Source organism: Triticum dicoccoides, chromosome 3B, assembly GCF_002162155.2.
Source record: "Triticum dicoccoides isolate Atlit2015 ecotype Zavitan chromosome 3B, WEW_v2.0, whole genome shotgun sequence".
Classification (NCBI taxonomy): Eukaryota; Viridiplantae; Streptophyta; class Magnoliopsida; order Poales; family Poaceae; genus Triticum; species Triticum dicoccoides.
In genome coordinates, this window is record NC_041385.1 from 593,964,500 (window position 1) to 593,983,841 (window position 19,342).

Genomic DNA, 19,342 nt, shown 5'->3' on the forward strand with positions numbered 1-19,342 from the left:
GGATGATTTTCTGCTGAAGAAGACGCTCAACATGTGCTTGAAACTGGATAAAAACATCGAACATATCAGACTTGCGCTTAATAAGATACAGCCAAGTAAACCGACTATAAGCATCAATAAAACTAACATAATAATTGTGGCCACTAACAGACGTCTGGGCATGACCCCATACATCAGAAAACACAAGCTCAAGAGGATGTTTCACAACATGACTAGACTCTGAAAACGGAAGTTGGTGACTCTTGCCCTGCTGACAGGCATCACAAATGGTTTCAGCAGATTTATTGGACACAACTGGTAGTTCATGATGATGCAACACATGACAAACTATAGGAGCCGCAGGGTGATCAAGGCGCGCATGCCAGTGCGTAGGCGACACACGAACACCACTAAACGCCTGAGGAGAAGACTGCATGGATGGTGTGCGCGGTGCATCAAGTGCGTACAAGCCATGGCGAAGACGACCGCTAAGCAGAACGGCCCTCGTGTCTGGATCCTTGATAAAGAAACGAAAAGGGTGAAACTCAGCAAGGACATTATTATCACGTGTAAGTTGAGGAATAGACAACAAACTACGCGTAGCACAGGGAACACGAAGGACATTGGAAAGATGTAGTTTGTGAAAATTGTGTGCAATGAGAGAAGCCTGACCAACATGAGAGATGCGCATACCTGTTCCACTGGCGGCGTGCACCTGATCATGACCACAACATGGCTCGTGAGTAGAGAGCTTGCACATCTCGCCGGTGAGGTGGTTAGTAGCTCCGGTGTCCATATACCATATTGGATCAATGGAGTAGGACGGGGTGCGGCCATGACCATTACTAGTCACGGCAGCGGCGGCCTGCTTGTCGTTTCCTTTGCCATTGTTGCCGAGGCCCAGAAAATCTTCCTTGTAGCAACGATGACAGCGAGAGGCGATGTGGCGCTCAAGGCCACACAGCTGGCAGGCCTGTGGAGCACCGCAGGAGGAGCAGCAAGCAACCGGCCGGTTGCCACCCGTGATGGATGGCGCATTGCCACGCGAGGCCGGCTGTGAAGACGGTGCCTGCTTGCCACCTGAAGATGATGACCGCTGAGGTTTGCCACGAGTCGCGGCATTGGCAGAGGCGAAGCCCGGTGAGACACGGCGTGCCTTGATGCGCTGTTCACGGCCAAGGAGTCGAGCATACAGCTCGCGAGGTGGAAGTGGATCATCACGGCCATGAAACGTTCTCAATGAGATTGTCATAATCATCATCTAGCCCGTTAAGGACGAAAATGGTGAACTCCTCATCCTGCAGAGACTGGCCAACCGAGGCCAATGTGTCGGCGAGACCCCGCATCTTGTTGAAGTAGTCCGTGATGCTAAGGTCACCAAGCTTGGTCTCACCGAGCTCGGTGCGTATAGAATGAGCACGCGCCTGAGACTGCGAGGCGAAGCTGGTGTGAAGCGCCGCCCACGCCTCCCGGGATGTAGCAGCAAAGATGACCAGCGACGAGACGCTCGGAGTGAGTGAGGACTGGATGGCGGAGAGGATGGCCTGATCCTGGGCCACCCATGTGTGATATGCCGGGTGATGAGGGGGCGGACACGGGATGGATCCGTCAACATAGCCCTCCAGATAGCGGCTGCGCAGAAGAGGCAACACCTGGGCACGCCAGGACAAGTAGTTGTCCGGCGCGAGCTTCACCGGCAGCAGGTGCGAGAAGTAGAATGGTGATGGCGCCGCGACCTGAGCAGCGTGCGCATGCATCGGTGGTGCGTAGAGACCCATCGACGGGGCTGTCTCAGGATGAGGCGCACCCGCCGAGTAGACGCCGGGAGAACCAGACCCGAGGGCGTCGGCACCGTAGTTTGCCGCGGCCCCGTAGGGTGGTTGCGGCGGAGCGGCCACGACCCCGGACGGCGCGGGGTAGGGCTGGCGCGGCGACGCCGCGTAGGGCTGCTATGGCTGCGCCAGGTAGGGCGGCTGCGGTGGCAGCGCCGAGTATGTCGGCGCCCACGGCGGCCCGTAGTGATGTGGCGAGGGGGCCGCATAGGGTTGGTGATGATGCGGCGCCGCGTATGACGCCACTGGCCAGGAGGACGGCGACGGCTGAAGCGAGCCCTGGGTAACCGGCGGCGCGCCATACGGGGCAGGAACGACGCCAACGGGCGGCTGCGTGGCAACACCATGAGGCGGCGGCATAGCAAACTCAGCAGAGGGATCCGCCGACGGGTTCGATCCAATCGGGGACTCGGTCGCCGGTAGGGCTCCGTAGGCCGCCGCGAGGGGCCGAGAGGCGAGGAACGGCGACATAGGAGCGAGGGCCGGCGTGGCGACGGAGGCGGCGACGGACGTCGGCGCACCGGCGGCGGCGGCGACGGGAGCAGCGGAAGACATCGAAACCCTAATCTGATACCATGTAAAACATAATATGTTGGAAACTTGCTCTACACCCTAAACGGGGTGTGGCTCTCTCATTATATAGCGGTACCAAGAGGTATAATACAATGTTACAATATATATACAAAGGCTACGTATATATATACAGTCTAACATCTCCACTATTTAAAAAGAAGAGGGTTGATAAATAAATTTCCCTCCCGAGTCAGTCAGTTAAAATTAGCTGACCTGAGATATTGCATTATTTGAGGAACCCTGGACGTTGTCACACCCCGCTGATATTAATCAGTTTTGCTAGAACTCATTTAGATGAGATATAATTTGGTCTCATTCACCTTTTATAGTCATTGGATGTGATGCTATAAGATGCATGTGTGCTGACGTGGGTTGTATATGTTCTTGTTTTCCAGGTGAATGAGACCATATTATATCTCATTTAGATGAGTTCTAGGTACTTCCGATATTAATCGCTGAATTAAACTCCCGATATTAATCGCTGAATTAAACGACATTTCTTCAAACTGATATGTATCTCAAAATTAAGTCGGGATCATAAACCACTCAAAATTCTCTTACATGAACACGTGCATACCCTTGCCGGAACACAACATTTCTTTCTCCCCCGATATGAAAACAAGAAAAATACAAGGCGTACTGGAGTAGTATAGCCGTTGGTTGTGGAAATCATACAAGAGGACAAAAATAAAAGGCACGGCGCAAAATTATTCCACTCTCCCCTTGCATGCAGCGCACACGGCCCTAGTGCATGCAACGTCAGTGACGAGACATTTGCAGTTGGCACTTGGAAGCAGTTGGAATCGATTGATCAGACCGCACTAGCTCCGTGCCCGTTGGAGGATGGCTTGGCTGCTCCGTTGGCTTTCTCGCACTCCGGATCGTGTCCGGCCGACGCGGCGTCTCCGGTCACCTTGGAGCTGCAGGAGGCCATGGCCATGGGTAGCGCCTCCCGCAGAGCCGCGGACTCCGCCTGGGTCTCCTTGTGCTTTCCCCAGAGCACGGAGTAGAGCCCGATGACGATGAGGACGGAGCCGAGGACGCCGCCCAGGTATATCTTCTCGGAGAGGATGAAGGAGCCCATCACGGCCACCACGATCATCATCAGTGGGCTGAACGCCGACGCGAACACCGGCCCGGTCTTCTGGATCACCAGGCCTTGCACGTAGTACGCTATGCTCGACGTCACGATGCCCTGCAACATCAGTCATGCGACACGATGAGATTCGGCTGCGATCGATGTATGACGATTGAGGAGATGAGACGCGTGGTGAGTGGAGAAGTGTACTGACGGCGTATGCTGCGGCGAGGAGGTTCATGTCGAAGCCGATGGTCCAGACGGAGGGGCGGTGCTCCATGGCCAAGGTGACGACGATGGCCTGGAGGGTGCCGACGAAGCAGATGAGCGTGGTGAGCGAGAGCGGCGCCGAGTACTGCTTCAGGGTGTGAGCCTGGAGGATGAAGAGAGAGGCCCAGGCGAGGGTGGCGATGATGATGAAGAGCGAGCCGAGGAACCACTCCCTGCCCGTGGGGTCGACGGCCGGGTCCTCGCCGCCGTGGGGCTGCCCGTGGCTCGTCCACGCCATCCGCATCAGCGGGCCCTTGTAGAGCGTCATCAGCATCGCGCCGGCCACCGTCACCACCGTCCCGGCCACCTTCGCCTGGCACCGCACCTTTCTCAGGTCCACCTTCTCCATTCTATGAATTTTTCGGGCACGATCGAAAAACTGTCAAATAATGTTTGCCAGATCCAACGGCACCGTCGCACTACTATTCTTTTCAGATTCTCATCAGAAGAGATGCATGTATGTATATACCTGAAGATGAAGGCCATCACGAAGGTCATGGCAGGAAGGATGTTGCTCATGGCGCATGCGAAGGTTGGGCCGGTGTACTTGAGACCCACATAGTAGAAGTTCTGGTCAATCACAGGCCTGAAATAATCAACAGCATGCATAAGGTTCATTAGCTCATGTTACACGTTAGTATTTCAGGAAAGCTGGCAAAAAAATACATTTTTTTGGCGTACATGCACCTAGCTGCTGAAAAATATAACATTTGGCGGACACCTTTTGTTTCTTGACAAAAGAGCCGAGCCCCATATTGGAGTGTCCACTTATGTCTCCGTTCTTAAAGTACTTGGGCTGGGTGCACAAAATGGCAGGAGAACTAACCCGAGCAGTGCCAGCACGAAGATCTGGAGGAAGGACGACCACGTCATCTTCGGCCTCACCTTTCTGCCATTTCAGATCAAGTTCATCGTACCATCAGTTTCAATTCAGGCCAGTGAACCATGCATGTAGCAAAGAAGAAGAAAATGCATGCACACTATCTGGTCGGCCTAGCTCGTCCATGGATCGTTCGTGTCTACTCCCTCCGTTTCTAAATATTTGTCTTTCTAAAGATTTCAATAAATGACTACATGCAGAGCAAAATGAGTGAATCCACGCTTCAAAAATATGCCTATATACATCCGTAAGTGATAGTCCATTTAAAATCTCTAAAAAGACAAATATTTAGAAACGAAGGGAGTATATATATGTGTATATATACCTTTCGAAAATTAGGGCAAATGGCGCGATGGAGACGGTGGCGAAGGCGTGGCGGTACACGACGAGCACGTAGTGGCTCATGCCGCCGTTGAGCGAGACCTTGGTGATGACGTTCATGCCGGCATAGCCGAACTGCAAGCAGATCATGGCGATGTAGGGCTTGGCCTTCTCGAACAAGTCGCCGTAGCCACCCATGGTGATGAAATATATGGTACTTCTTGCTGGCTGCAAAGCCTTGGTTAACTAGAAGATAAGTTAGCTAGGGCTAGAGGCTAAAGCCTAGAAGCTTCTGGTTAGGGAACTCAAGGAGCAAGAGAGACCAAGCTAGACCTTGAGCTGAAGGAAATATGCAGAGCTCCCTGCTGGATTTATATGCACGCCGTAGGGGCATTCTGGACATTATTTAAAGCAATTATTTGCTCTCTTCTTCCTGCTTCCCAGTAAAGCACTTCGGTGCAGACGTATGCCATGTCCACGACCGAGTGGCTTCATTGGATGCATTGTTGGGATCATCTGTCAGTCAAAGGAGGACACTCATTACCTTCTGCCATGTTAATCTGGTCCTATCCAGCTGATGGGTTTCTGGAAGCAAATGAAGAGCACCTGGTGAACAAGGAGATCTCAACCGCTTCTCTGGTTGCGGTAGTGCTGTAGCATCACACGTCATAGGTCTCAAACCATCAAATTTTGTCCTATTTGACATGAGAGTGGGAAGCAAATGTTACGTATTGGAAGTCAAAGAAATCATCACATGTCTTTCCAATGTCACGAAGAACAGTGTTCTGCAACCTTGGTTTTGTAACTAAGCATACATTTTTTTAGAGAAAAGGCGTTAACCCGACTTTATAGATAAAGCCACCAGACAGAGTTATACCATAGTACCACACAGCTCACAAGTTTTAACGGCCACATAACATAATTAACAATACAAGGCCTCCAGCCTAACATGGCACGCAGGCTAGCAAAATAAAGAACGCCAGCAGAGGAATTAGGAAGTCATCCTCGAAGAGCGCGGAAGCAGGGAAGACGCCGTAGGTTTCATTTTTGATAGCATGTCGTCGAACGCCTGACGGTCCCCTTCCTTAGTCAATGATCTCCACTGCTGCAAAAATATATTGGCTTTAAATAAGCAACTGACAGAGTTAGCCGGAAAAATATGTTCAATCGAGAACTTGTTCCTAGTAGTCCACAGCGACCAACCGATCGCAGCCCAGCCCACTAAGAAGACCCTCTTGGACTGGCCTGATAAGGAATTAGAATATTGCTTCAGGTCCTCAAAGGAGGAGGGAGTCCAGGTAACGTGAAGCCAAAGTCTGATGCAACTCCACATGAGTTTAGCTAAGGAACAATGGAAGAAAATATGCTCAGTGTTCTCAAGAGCCCCACATAACACGCACCTCTCAGTGTCTGGCCCGTTCCTCTTCTTAATTTGATCAGCCGCCGGAAGCTTACAGCGGACAGTTTGCCATAAAAATATTTTAATTTTAGGGGGGATTCGGGCTGACCAAATATCCTTAAACTTCATAGAGCGTCCACCGGAAATAAGCTTCGAATAAGCCGACTTAACAGAGAAGCGCCCCGAAGAGGAAAGGGGCCACACCACGGAATCCTCTTCCTCCAAGAGCAGGGGGAAGCAAGCAGTAAGGCGCTGCCAGTCTTCCAACTCTACAGGGGAAAGAGAGCGCTGGAAATCTAAAACCCAACCCTGAACCAAGAGCTCAAAGATAGAGATCTCGGGATCAGCACAATAGGAGAACAGGGACGGAAAGGCAGCCGCAAGCGTGGTGTCCCCGACCCACCAGTCTAACCAAAACCGAGTGGACTTACCATTCCTGACAACAAATTTGACAAGGGACCGGAAAATCGGCCACACTTTAACCAGTTGACGCCAAAATTTTGAACCACCAGAAGCTGAGGCGAACATAGGGCTCGAGGCGGGGAAATATTTAGATTCGAGTATCGATAGCCATATAGGGCGCTCCTCAAGAGACATTATCTTCCACCACCATTTTATCAAAAGGCAATTGTTCATTACTCTCGTATTAATAATGCCTAGACCACCCTTGTCCTTAGGGCGGCAAATGATGTTCCATCTGACCAACCTATACTTGCGATTGTTGTCGGCAGAGTTCCAGTAAAAGGCTCCCCTATGCTTGTCGAAACCAGCATGAATTCCGCCAGACAGAAGGTAGAAACCCATAAGGAACATCGGGAGAGAAGAGAGGCACGAATTGGTAAGGGCAACCTTGCCCGCCTGCGAGTTATAACGCCCTCTCCAAGGAAGGACTCTGTTGCCAACTTTCGCAACCACCGGGGCAAAATCTTTTGCCAAGAGCTTAAACGGAGAAATAGGTAAGCCCAAATATTTGAGAGGGTAAGAGCCAAGGGAGCAGTTCAGAAGGTGAGCCACCCGTTGGGCTTCCAGATCCGAAACCCCAGTCACAATGACCTCGCTCTTTGAAAAATTGATTTGAAGTCCCGAAAGAGCTTCGAAGCAGAGCAAAAGAAATTTCAAATTAGTAAGACTGGTCTCATTGAGCTCCACCATAATGATGGTGTCGTCCGCAGATTGAAGATGAGTGATGCCATGAGGAATAAGGTGAGAGCTCACCGGGGAGATGTGCCCAGCCAACGCGACACGAGAGAGGATACGAGATAAGGCATCGGCAACAAAATTGAAAAGCAAAGGGGACATCGGATCCCCTTGTCTAAGGCCCCTACCATTAGCAAAAAAATCACTAGTTTGGCCATTCACAACCAGAGCCGTGTGCCCACTAGCCACAAGTTGCATCAGACGATGCATCACCGGACCTTCGAAGCCCTTTGCCAGTAAGACTTGCCGAAGAAAATCCCAACTCACCGAGTCGTAAGCCTTCTCAAAATCAAGCTTAAGGACCACAGCCTTGGTCCCCTTAATCCGCAGATCATGAATAATCTCATGCAAGCAAAGCACCCCATCCAAGATGTATCTCCCTTTAATGAAAGCAGATTGGAAGGGGCTAATGACCCGATGCGCTATCGGGGAAACTTTATTGGCCATGCCTTTAGCTGGCAGCTTTGCAAAGTTGTTAATTAAAGCAATGGGCCTAAATTGTGAAATCAAGTCAGCACCTTTGATTTTAGGGATAAGGGTGAGAACCGCGTAGTTGAGCCTCGAGATATCAACAGTGCCCAGCCAAAATCCTTGGATAATTGCTTTAATAAGACCTTTTAACTGAGGCCAGAAATGCCTAAAGAAAGGAATGGAGAATCCGTCAGGGCCTGAAGCCGCATTAGAATTGGCGGACCTAATCGTATCGAGGATTTCCTCTTCAGAAGGGGGGATAACAGGAGTTCATTCTCAGCGCTCGACAACTGCTCATGGGGAGGCCAGAAGGCCGGAGCAATCTTAAAGCCCAGCTCGGGTTTAGCCGCTAACAGGTTAGAGAAGAATTGGACCACATGGCGAAGAATGATCGCAGGATCAGAGACCCTAAAACCATCAATCAGCAGGCTATCAATTAAGCATCTTTGGCATCTACCATTAGCAATGGCAAAGAAATAGGCAGTGGGCGCATCGCCCTTAAGGGTCCAGTTAATCGTGCCCCTTTGCTTCCAGTAAATTTCCTCCTGCCGATGAATATCCAAGAGCGCCTTTTCTAGACCATACCGGAGCTGCCATTCGGCCTCTGAAAGACCATAAGTATCCGCACGGATATCAAGATCGCCAATTTGGGCTACCAGCCTCGCTTTGTCACGCCTTGACTCAGCAAAATGATTCTTAAACCATCCTGTAAGGAATTTACGCAGGCAGTAGGAAACTTGGTGCCAATCATCCATTGGACCAAAAGAGTGACGAGGAGAGGAAAGAAATGCCGTAATCTTCTGGGCCAACAAGGTGGAAAATCCCTCCACTAAGAGCCACGACGCATCGAATTGAAACCTATGTCATCCAAACGAATGAGTCCCATCATCAAGGATTAGGGGGGCGTGATCAGATCCTACAATCGGAAGGGCACGAAGACAAACTCGGGGGAATAGAACATCCCAACCAGGGCAGAGGAAAACCCTATCAAGGACTGAGCGGATGGGGGAAGCTTGTCGGTTAGTCCAGGTGAAGCGGGCCACAACCCTAGGGATTTCACGAATGGTCGTATCCATGATGAAAGCATTGAAGGCCTCAGCCAGAGCCCAAGAGAAGTTAGAGGTGCTTTTATCAGAGGGATTTCTCAACAAGTTAAAATCACCCCCAATCAAAAGGGGAAGCTGACATGAATCAATTTTATTATAGATCTCGTCCAAGAAAGAGTAGGAGAGAGAGTGGTCTGCCGGGCCATAAACCACCATAATCTCGAGAAGAGAATTAAGGGAACGATGGAAAACTACCGTGCTAGCCCAGTAAATACCATGGTCAAAAGCAACAAAATCAAATACATTAATATTAGTGCCCAGAAGAAAGCCACCCGACTGACCAACAGAGGCCACAAAATTCCAATTGAATCTATCAATCCCAGCAACAGCCGAAAACTCACTCGGGGAGAAGGAGGGTTTGAGGGTCTCAACAAGGCCAATAAAATCAACGTTTTCAGACCGCACCATGTCTTTCAGTTGATCCCTGCGCCCCCTAGCGCAGAAACCTTTGATATTCCAAAATAAGGCCTTCATCTGAAGGAGAGTTTTAATTCTAAGGCTCGACCTGCACGGAGCCTTGCAGGGTTTAACGCGCTTCCCAGCCCCAAGCTTCTAAACCGGGGAGACCTGACACCTGTCAGCCTCCCCCACAGCCCCCCCGGCCACAACCAGAGGTGCAGACACACCAACCCCAGCCTCCTTGGCTTTAGCAATGTCAGCCTGAGCTAGCTCATTAGCCCTAATCACATTAAGTAAGGAAGAAGGAGAACCCAAACTGGAGTCTAAGTGAATCCCTACATCATCTAGAATCTTAAATAGCTGTTCATCAGACTGAGATGGCAAGAGTAAACGAACAGGAGACAAAAGTTTAGGAGAGGAAATAGACGAAGCTGGGAGCGAACCTGAATGAGGAAGATCCCGCGCCGCCGCACGCCGAGCCGCCCGGTCAGCCACACGCTCGCCGCTGTTGGAGACCCGACCGCTCTTGCGAGCAGTAGAAGAAGGAGAACGCACAGGCACGGGGGGAGCCCGGCCGGGGGAAGCAGCCGCCGAGGACGGGCCCGAAGCCGCACCCAGATCCGCCTCCAACCTGCGGCACAGCCCAGCCGCGGACTGCCTGGAATCCCCGAACGCCCTGCTCTTAGCTGAGAACTTTTTCACCGATGATTTCTTCCTCTTCTTGGACGCCGATGGGCCAAACGGAGGCAGATCCTCAATGCCAGAAAGCGAGGGGGAGGTGGGGCGAGCAGGAAAATTAGAGCACGCAGCCAACAGAGGGGGTGCCCTTCGGCTCACCAGAGGCCGCGACTCTACCACCCAAACCAGGCAAGGAGGCCTGTGCCCCACCGCCCGCCGGAGCACAATCCTTCATCAGCTCTTGATCTTCAGGAGACATCCCATCCCATTCTGACTGGGTAAAGCAAGGATCCGTGCCATGCGTTGAGTCATCCGGGCATCCATCACCATCCTTGCTCTTGTCATCATTGCCGGGGGCCGAAGGCAGGGGAGGAGGGGGAGGCGAGGCTGGGCCAGGAGCACCCTCCACCCGGACCCGAAGCCTGAATCCACCCGCCGCCGGGAAGACATCCACATCACCACGGATGCAAGAAGGGTCAACACACCAGATACGGAGACGAGCTGGACCAAGAACAGACAGCGAGGCATGGTCGACCTCGATGGGTTTGCCGAGGAGCACACCAAACGCCATAAGGAAGGCCGTTGTGCACATATTAGGAGGAACATCATCCACTAGCACCCAAACATCAGACAGAGAAGAGATGGCCTTTGACCCGTTGGAGGCAGCTTTAACCGAAACCACTAGCTTATTCAGAGGGAGTGTGAAGCTGGTACAGGAGGATATCATGCGAAGGCTCTCTTTAGAGGGGAAAGTAGCAGCAAACTCAAGTTCAGATATCTGGCGAATCTGCCAATCCCACCCGCCTTCATCCCACAACCGAAGTTCATCAAGAAGGACCTGGGAGGAAATGCGCTTGTCCTGAACAGATATGACACCTACATTGGAAAGCGAGGGGATAGGAGCAGCTGCAGGAACCTCCCTATCAAGGGCAAAGAAAGAACAGCCAGGGAGGCCGACACCATAGTGAACGAAGGAGGGAGGTTTGACACGGTTTTGACAATCCACTGTGAGGTGGCCATCCTCCCTACAGATGAGGCAAAAAGGAGGGTTTTCACAGCGGGACTGGAAGTGGCCAGGGCGATGACACGCAAAGCAAGTGAGGATATGGTTGGAGACCTGGGAATGAGGGGGGATGCGACCAGGGCCACGAGAGGAAGGAGGAGGGAGGATACCATCACCAGGAGCACCAGCACTAGCACCGGCGCCATGCCCCGCAGCACTCCCAAAAGGACGCCAAGCAGGGACCCCCGATGCACCACGAGGAATGAAGCGAGACGGGCCACCACCAACCACCGCCGGCACCCGCGGCGGCCCGCCACCCCGGGGGGCCTGCAAAGGGGGCGACGAGGAAGGCCCCGAGGAACCCTCCCGACTCCCCAGCGCCGCCTGCTCCCAGGGGTCGACCGCAGCCACCGGAGCACCAGAAGCAGGGGACGGAGGGACCGCCGACCCAGATCCAGATGCCTGAGGGGACGAACCAGCCGTCTCCGACGCAGCCCCCGCGCCCGGAGCGAGCGAGGCATGGAGCTTGGCACGGAGCGAAGCCTCGTACTCCAGATCCGCGGCGGCGTCGCCAGATCCATCTCGCCCCCGCTTATGACCGGAGACCGCCTCACAGGAGGACCCGCGGGAGCGATCCATCGCGGCCACCGTCGCAAAAGGAAGGAGGACATGGCGCTCTCTTCTCCTCTCCCCTTCTCTCTCCTAGGGCGTCGCCGTCCCGTGGCTCCCCCTCATCGGCGTCCCAGCCTCGTGCGGCTTCCCTTTCTCCCTCCCTCCTGAGGTCTCCTTCGGGCCCCTCATCGGCGGGAGCCTCGTCCCCTCCCGCTCTTCGGCTCCCCCGCCCGGTGCCGCGGCCCCGGCTGCGCCCCGGGTTAACAGGTTTTGGGTGCTCGATTCGGATGACTCCGGCTCGGAGTCTGAGGCTCTTCCCCCTCCTCCCCTGTCGGCTCAGGTGGGTGGGTCGTCGGTTGCTCTGGCGGCGGGCCGCCGGCGCAAGTTCGCTCCGGGAGGTAGGGGAGGCTGGTCGGGTCTGGAGTGGATGCGGATGGGTGGTCTCGCGTCGTTCGTGGTCGTGGTCGCCGGCGCGCTGCCTCCTGGTCTTTGGTTGGGTCGCTGGTGTGCTCTGGGATGGCTATGGTGGAGTCGCCGGCGTCCTCCCCTCCGACGTCTGCCCTCCCTGGCTCGCCTTCGGCCGTGGTCCCCGCTTCCTCGGTGGCGGCGGCGCCGGTGCCAACCCTAGATCTGGGATCGGGGCTGGCGCTGGTGCCCCGGGCTGAGCCGCGGGCCCCCTTGGCTGCTGTTGGGCCGTGTGGGTCTGTTTCGGTCCCTTCGTTGGCTTCTTCTTCTGACTCCCCCCCTTCTGTGTGTGGCTCCTGGGCCGCGGTTGGCCCAAACTTCGCCCAACCCTCCCCCGGCCCACCTTGGCGAGCTCGGTCTGGCTAGCTCTGGCTTTATATGGGTTCGGAAGGGAGCGGTTCCCCCTCTTCTAGGGTTTCCTGCTTCCTCCTCTGACCCGCGTCGGCGCCGTCTCCCTGTCCGCTGTTTCATCAGATCCCCTCCTCTAACTAAGCATACATGCTTGGTTGATTGCCACCCCTGTGGTTCCAGAAACAATTTCCAGTGGCCAGCTAGTGGTTGCCAAACAGAAAGATACTGTGACGTTTTTCACGTTAGCTAATTTGATGCTTGAATTTATGTTATCTTTTGTAAGCTTTCACCAAAATTGACATTCGATAGGTTTCTGGAGAGTCTGCCGCAAGGCAGACTCATTTCAGACGACCTCGTGTTTTTATTTTGTTTTTCCAACCAACTTGTTCAGTAGTTTTGCTTGGCATTGTTGAATAATAAAAATGTTGGGTTACAATATTTTTTTCAACCGTAAACACTAAATTTATAAAAATCGGAACGATCAGAAAATTGGGTAACACATGTAGTAACACGCAAATAATTTGAAAACATAGTACATTGATTACTCGATACGATGAAGAGGGTAGATATCGGATAATATGCCCATCTAACCTAATCATTTAAGTTTAGTAGTTTGTTTACTGAGTTGTTTATATTATGATTAATTTATGCTAATTCAGATTCAACTATTATGTACCCTTTTAAACACATAGGATATACATTGCAATATTGTTATTGTGCACACACTGGTACAGAACTGCCCTTTTAAGATGCCCCATCACACATGGTTCACCCTAAATCTTGTGTGATTCTATAATCATGCACAATCACCTAGACAACCGTACACCATGCGGAAGACAAGAGAGGCCTACATGCTATGTGACAGGTATAAGGGGGCCGTATGACTGTGTGCGTCCTTAGGTGAATGGTTTTGAACTTCCTAGATGGTATGCATATTTTATGGTATGGTTGTGAACGTTGGAGATTCTAGAATTTTTTTGTCAATTAATTAGTTGCATGGTTGCGAACTTATACAAGCTAAACATCAAATGTGTCATCCGTGTAAGCTCAAAGCTACCGATGATAGGATTAAGGAGGTAAGTTAATTGATTTGACGGTTTAGGTCTAAAAAAGGGTTCTCAGTTTAAGGGTTAGAAATAACTTTTGAGAAAGTTAACAGTGAAAAGTGAAATGATTGATGGGAAACAAACAAAATTATTCTCATTCCCATTCACTTGACACTATTTATTGGACTAGTCTCTTCACATATGACTAATGAGATTTTTTGAATATTTATAGTTTGGTTATTATGCAATATATTGTTCATCAAATTTTATTGTGTAACTCTACATTTCCATAATATTACTCTAGTATTATTATAGTCAAAGTATAAATTCGGAGATTGGTCAAAGTCAATAGTACTGTTAAGCACTCCCTCTGTAAGCTAATACAACAACTAACATTGATTAGTAAAGTATTAAGATCCACAGTTTAGGGCCCATTGGGTTTAGAGGAAACCAAAATGTAATAACTTGAACTATAATAGGATGGCAGTTGCCAACATGACGAATTGCCTTGCCCTATACCTGCGAGAAAGAGTTTTTACTAGATGTATAGTTCTAAAAAAAACAGAAAATGAGCAGTATTCCTAAAGAATTGGTGCGCTCATTTCCTACAAATTGAATGCATCTATAGAGATTTTTTTCCTCTAAAATCCTCATTCCAATGGTTTATCCCTGAAAATCCTCCAAACTGAATGAGTTGTTGTACTTTGAGAGAAGTGCATATTTCAACCCCCAACTCTCGTACTACTCTAATTTACAACCCCCAACTTCAATACCGTTTACATTACAACCCTGAACTCTTAAAACCGGCCAGGATACAACCCTCCATATTGACTGGTTTAGACTCAGCTGTTTTAACCCGTTGACCATCCATCAGCATGTCCAGTCAGCAAGCCACATAAAAAAACAAAATTTCCACCATTATTTTTGTAAAAAAGGTAAAAAAAATAATCAAATTTTCGATTTTTCAGATTTTTAAACTTTGGACTTTTTCAGAATTTCTAGAAAAGAACTCCATTTTTTTGATTTTCCTGAAATGTGAACTTTTTTCCTGATTTCTTTTACTTTACAGATTTTTTCTTGATTGTACATTTTTTCTGGAAGTTTTGAACTTTTTGCTGGCGTGGCTTGCTGACCGGATGGTCAACGGGTCAAAATCGGTCAACAGGAAAGGGAGGGTTGAATCCTAGCCGGTTTTAAGAGTTCGGGGTTGTAATGTAGACGGTATTGGAGTTGGGGATTGTAAATTAGACTAGGGCAAGAGCGAGGATTGAAATATGCACTTCTCTCTTGTACTTTTCTATTAGGTTGAATATCCTTAGTTTGTTCAGATTTCCACCGAGCGAACATTTATCTAGGAACAAGTAGATGTTGCTTTACAGAGTTGTATGGATGCAAATCCGGAAGAAAGAAGCAGAGCGCAAGAGGACATGAGCGAAGTCAGTCGCCGCGCCATTTCCATGGAGCGTCGTTCTCGTGCTTTACGGTAAAGTAGAGAGCATTATGGTTCAGGAGTTCGTATGCTGAATTCGTGGATCACACTAGTGCCTGCCATACGCATCACGATCCATGAACGCAACCGTCGCCACCTCCAGAAACGCAACTAAGCGGCTGCGGAAAGCTACATCGCCAAACAGAAACCCTGGGAAAAGAAGCCAGCCGGAGCCGGGGGACCTGAGTGCGATCTATTTGGCCCATATTCTAGCACCGATTTGATGGTTGCCTGGCTAGCTGTGTGTGTGCTATATCCTGCGTGCATCAAAAGAGCCCAATCTCAACTCCCTCAACTCATATAGCAAGCTAGCCAAGGTCAGCTGTTGGTTATGCTGCCTTTGGCTTTTGCGGTTGCAAAGCTGGAACTGCTTATGAACAGATCAGAACACGTGAAAGGAATCTGATAAAGAGGAGGAGTATGTACCCACTCCTTGTTTCTTCTTAGAAGAGGTGACTGAGCTGGCTCCTTGTTGCAAATCGATGTGGCTCTTTTGTACTGTGCATGCATGTGTGGCTGGCGCTGCTCTGGATGAGTATATTAGCGCATATGTGCATTTTCAGTTGGCATCTAGGAGTACGTCAAACTCGCTTTGCTGCATGCATTGGGAAGAGAATGGGAAGTTGAGGATGAACCAAACAAAGCATGAAGACGTGAACAGAGGTACGTGCATGCATGTTCAGATGCATCGCACAAATATCCTCCCATCTGCACCGCATTATAGCTGGCCTTTTGGCCTGATCGTGTCGGCTCCTTTATATATCTTCCTATTCTTTTTTTCCTTTTTGCAGTGCTTCGGACGCACCCAAACGGAGAAGCTGAATTTGGCTTCATCTTGCACAAAGAAGTCCGAAATCACATGTGAGCGCCTAACCTATGTTGTCAAAGGGCGTAAACCAGAGCAAATCTCAGTATCTAAGGTGGGATCCGGTCGGCGCCAAGGGATAATGAATCATAAATAAAACGAGCTTGCTAAAACTCAGTCTGAGATTTAACCAAGTCTCAGTCCACCTTGCAACATTTTGTCCAATCATTTGCAACATTTCTTCCTACTGGTTGTAGCATCTGTCTTGCTGGTTGTAGCATGTCGTCCCTTGTCGATTGTAGGACGTCATATCATCGGTGGCAACATCCTCTATTGACGGTTGTAGCATTTTAGTCTGAGCGGCTGTACCATATGTTGTCGTTGCTTGTAGTACAGTCACAACATTTTTCATCCCCGTTTGCAGCATCCAGGCGTACCGATCGTAGCACCACAACTACGATAACGTCACTCGATTGAGACTTCGTTAAGTCTTTTTTCTCGCAAATATGCAAAGCTTGCTTATCTTTTCATTGATAAAAGAAGTTGAAGTGAGAACATAGAGGAAGGGGTACATCGCATGGCACAACCAAACATGGGGTAAACATGATGCCCGGAGCAAAGAGACATGAGATGCTCTAGCCAAACAGAAGCTACAACACATCTCTAAACTACCTTATCCAAGAGAAACAACCCTAAACATGTCACGAGCAAGCAAGGCGGGCCTTCGTTAAGTCTCGGTCGACTAACATACCTTGAATGAAATCCACAAGTGTTTTGTCCACCTGTCTTGAAGCATAGGAGATCGGCTCAGAGGGTTGATCAGCAAACCCTCATGCGAAGGATTTAGCCGATCATCAGTTGCACAAAGGACGACACGTCACAAACGGAGGACGATTCCGTCAGATACGCTGTACTCCCTCTGTCCCAAATTTTTTGTCTTAAATTTGTCTAAATACGTATGTATCAAGTCACATTTTAATATTAGATACATCCGTATCTAGGCAAATTTAAGACAAGAATTTTGGGACGGAGGGAGTATAATATATCTCCCTATGTGTCCGGGGAGTATGATCAAGGAACATGGATAGGCACGGACAAAGCGAGCGTAGTGGCGAATGACTAGCTAGCGCTCTGGTTCGGGTTTAGTTTAACCGAGGAGAACGACGGATCGGATGGGAACTCCCGTTAATGACGCATGCTAAGTCGCTTTACTTTGCCCGGTTGCCCCGCCCGTTCCAATCATTGTTCATATATATATATATATATATAAACAGAGTGCTGTGTACTGCGTGGTTACGCAAGCACGTATCTCATGCATGATGAGCGCGCCCATGATCACTCCTGCATCCGACTTGATGGCCGCCACCCGTCGATAAAACGTCATTTTTTGTGGAGCCAGACATCCGGTAGCAGGCGATCGCTAGTAGATTAATTTGGGCGTTTTGCCTCCTGCCACGAGACACCGAGACATATATTGCGCGTGCATATGATCGATGGTTATGTGCAAAGGCGCCTAACATCAGTGCCTCCTGCAAGTGCAATGCACGAGCTGAGATGCATGGTGCTTTTGCCTTGACTGATCTTTCGTTTAACAGGAAGGGTGCTGGGACTCTTGGGACCATTTTAATACTTAATAGGTCCAGAATTGATCAGATTTCTTTTTAACACAGCACATCAATATCAGATGCACTCATCTTTATAAACACACACGCATATCCTACCTATATGAGCCCTGTCAAGATACCGAGCTGGCAGGTGTAGCCAGAAATTGAGACCTCCCATTCCACGCGGAAACTATGTCTGGCTTACTAGCTCAGCCTCGAGTAAAGCGCCTGGCTTAGCGGGCCGTCCCAGTATAGCAGGTTCTCTAGACCGGTGTGAACCTTATGTATGGTTTTCTCTCTCTTATGTTTTCCTTACCAGTTTTCTAGGGTTTTTTATCTGCGTCTTTAGGGTTTTCAATGATCTTCTTTCTTTTTTTAGGTTCCTTTTCTATATATTTCTAAATTATTTTTTATTTTCATTTTCCAAATACATGTTGACTCTTATCAAAGGCACATTGAACATTTTTTATATTCATATTTAACAATTTTCAGATACACATTGAACGTTTTTTATATACATGTTTAACAATTTTAGGCAGCTTGTTTCTCCACCTCCCTCGCCTAGCCCGACGGAGCAAATTGCTGCCCCAAGTCGGCGCGTGATTCATCAACTCGCCACTCCAAGCCAGCTCGTAGAGGAGTGACAAGTTGCTCCAGACTGGCACGGCGGGGAGCATGGCGGCATGAGCAGCGTCGCTGCCATTGATGACGCCGCATCGTACCATGCACTACTAGAAAAAGGCTTATCCCCAATATCTCTACTAGTGGCGCATCATCATCATGGCGTGCCACTGCTATATAGCAGTGGCGCACTAGAATCAGGTGCGCCATTGCTATGTTTTTACTAATGGTGCACCACATGAGCAGTGCGCCATTGCTATTTAGTAATGGCGCACCCTCCCTGGTGCGCCATTGCTAGGGTTAGCAATGACGCACCAGGGAGGGTGCGCCATTACTAACGTCTCACACACACAAACAACTCCCCCCATCGCCTTTTAGGTTTTTTAAAAAAATAAAAGAAAATGATAAAAGATTCAAAAAAATTCAAAAAAAGATGCCCATTTGTTATGTGTTCTAGTTGTTAGGAAAATTAACAAACATGAATTTTGAATTTTTTTGCAAAAGGCCGCCGTGTTTCGGTAAAATGGCTGTAACTTTTGCATACGACCTCCGATGAAAAAGTTTTTTATATGAAAAATCATCTACTCGAAAAGTTACATCCGAATTCAACTGGGAGAACCCTGTTGAAGATTTTTAGAATCCTCAAAAACCTAACAGAAAAAAAGTTACGATGCTTTTAAGATCTGGAGGCAAAAAAATTCGAAAAAAATGCAAAAAAAGCAATGGCGCATGAGTGAATAGTGCGCCACTACTATTTTCCCGCCTTCACAATTCATAAAAATAGCAATGGCGCACCAGTGCACGGTGCACCACTGCTAAGTTCGGATAGAAGTTTAAAAGGCCGGCCAGCCACTTATCCCTTCATTCTTCTCCTCCTCTCCTCCACTCCATCTCATCCTCTCCTCCTCTCCTCCACTCCATCTCCTCCTCTCCGACAACCTCTTCCTCCTCACGACGCTCCTCCTCCGGTGACCTCCTCCTCATGGTGCTCCTCCTCCGGCGACCTCCTCCTCCCTCCTCTCCTCCTCATGGTGCTCCTCCTCTAACAACCTCCTCCTCCCTCCTCTCCTCCTCACGGTGCTCCTCCTTCCTCTCCTGCCCACGTTCCCCGTCCTCCTCTCCGGCGACCTCCTCCTCCCTCCTCTCCTGATCCTCACGGTCTC

At 49.8% G+C, this 19,342-nt stretch overlaps 1 protein-coding gene across 1 annotated transcript; it reads right to left on the bottom strand.

The window, feature by feature from the left end:
- Positions 1–2,898: 2,898 nt before the first annotated feature.
- On the bottom strand, positions 2,899–5,261 carry LOC119277306 (WAT1-related protein At5g07050-like). Its single transcript, XM_037558563.1, has 5 exons — positions 4,938–5,261; positions 4,559–4,621; positions 4,202–4,318; positions 3,677–4,082; positions 2,899–3,579 (listed from the first exon to the last, which is right to left on the bottom strand). The coding sequence occupies exons 1-5, from the start codon at positions 5,129–5,131 to the stop codon at positions 3,196–3,198; spliced, it is 1,164 nt and encodes a 387-aa protein (XP_037414460.1). The 5' UTR covers positions 5,132–5,261; the 3' UTR covers positions 2,899–3,195.
- Between the last annotated feature and the right edge of the window lie 14,081 nt (positions 5,262–19,342).

Excerpts from the sequence above, each read along its gene's own strand:
- LOC119277306 (XM_037558563.1), bottom strand. The coding sequence starts at position 5,131 with ATGGGTGGCTACGGCGACTTGTTCGAGAAGGCCAAGCCCTACATCGCC. Across the intron at positions 4,622-4,937 it reads TTTGCCCTAATTTTCGAAAG|AAAGGTGAGGCCGAAGATGA; the intron begins GTATATATACAC and ends CTGAAATGGCAG. Across the intron at positions 4,083-4,201 it reads GTGATGGCCTTCATCTTCAG|AATGGAGAAGGTGGACCTGA; the intron begins GTATATACATAC and ends AAAAATTCATAG.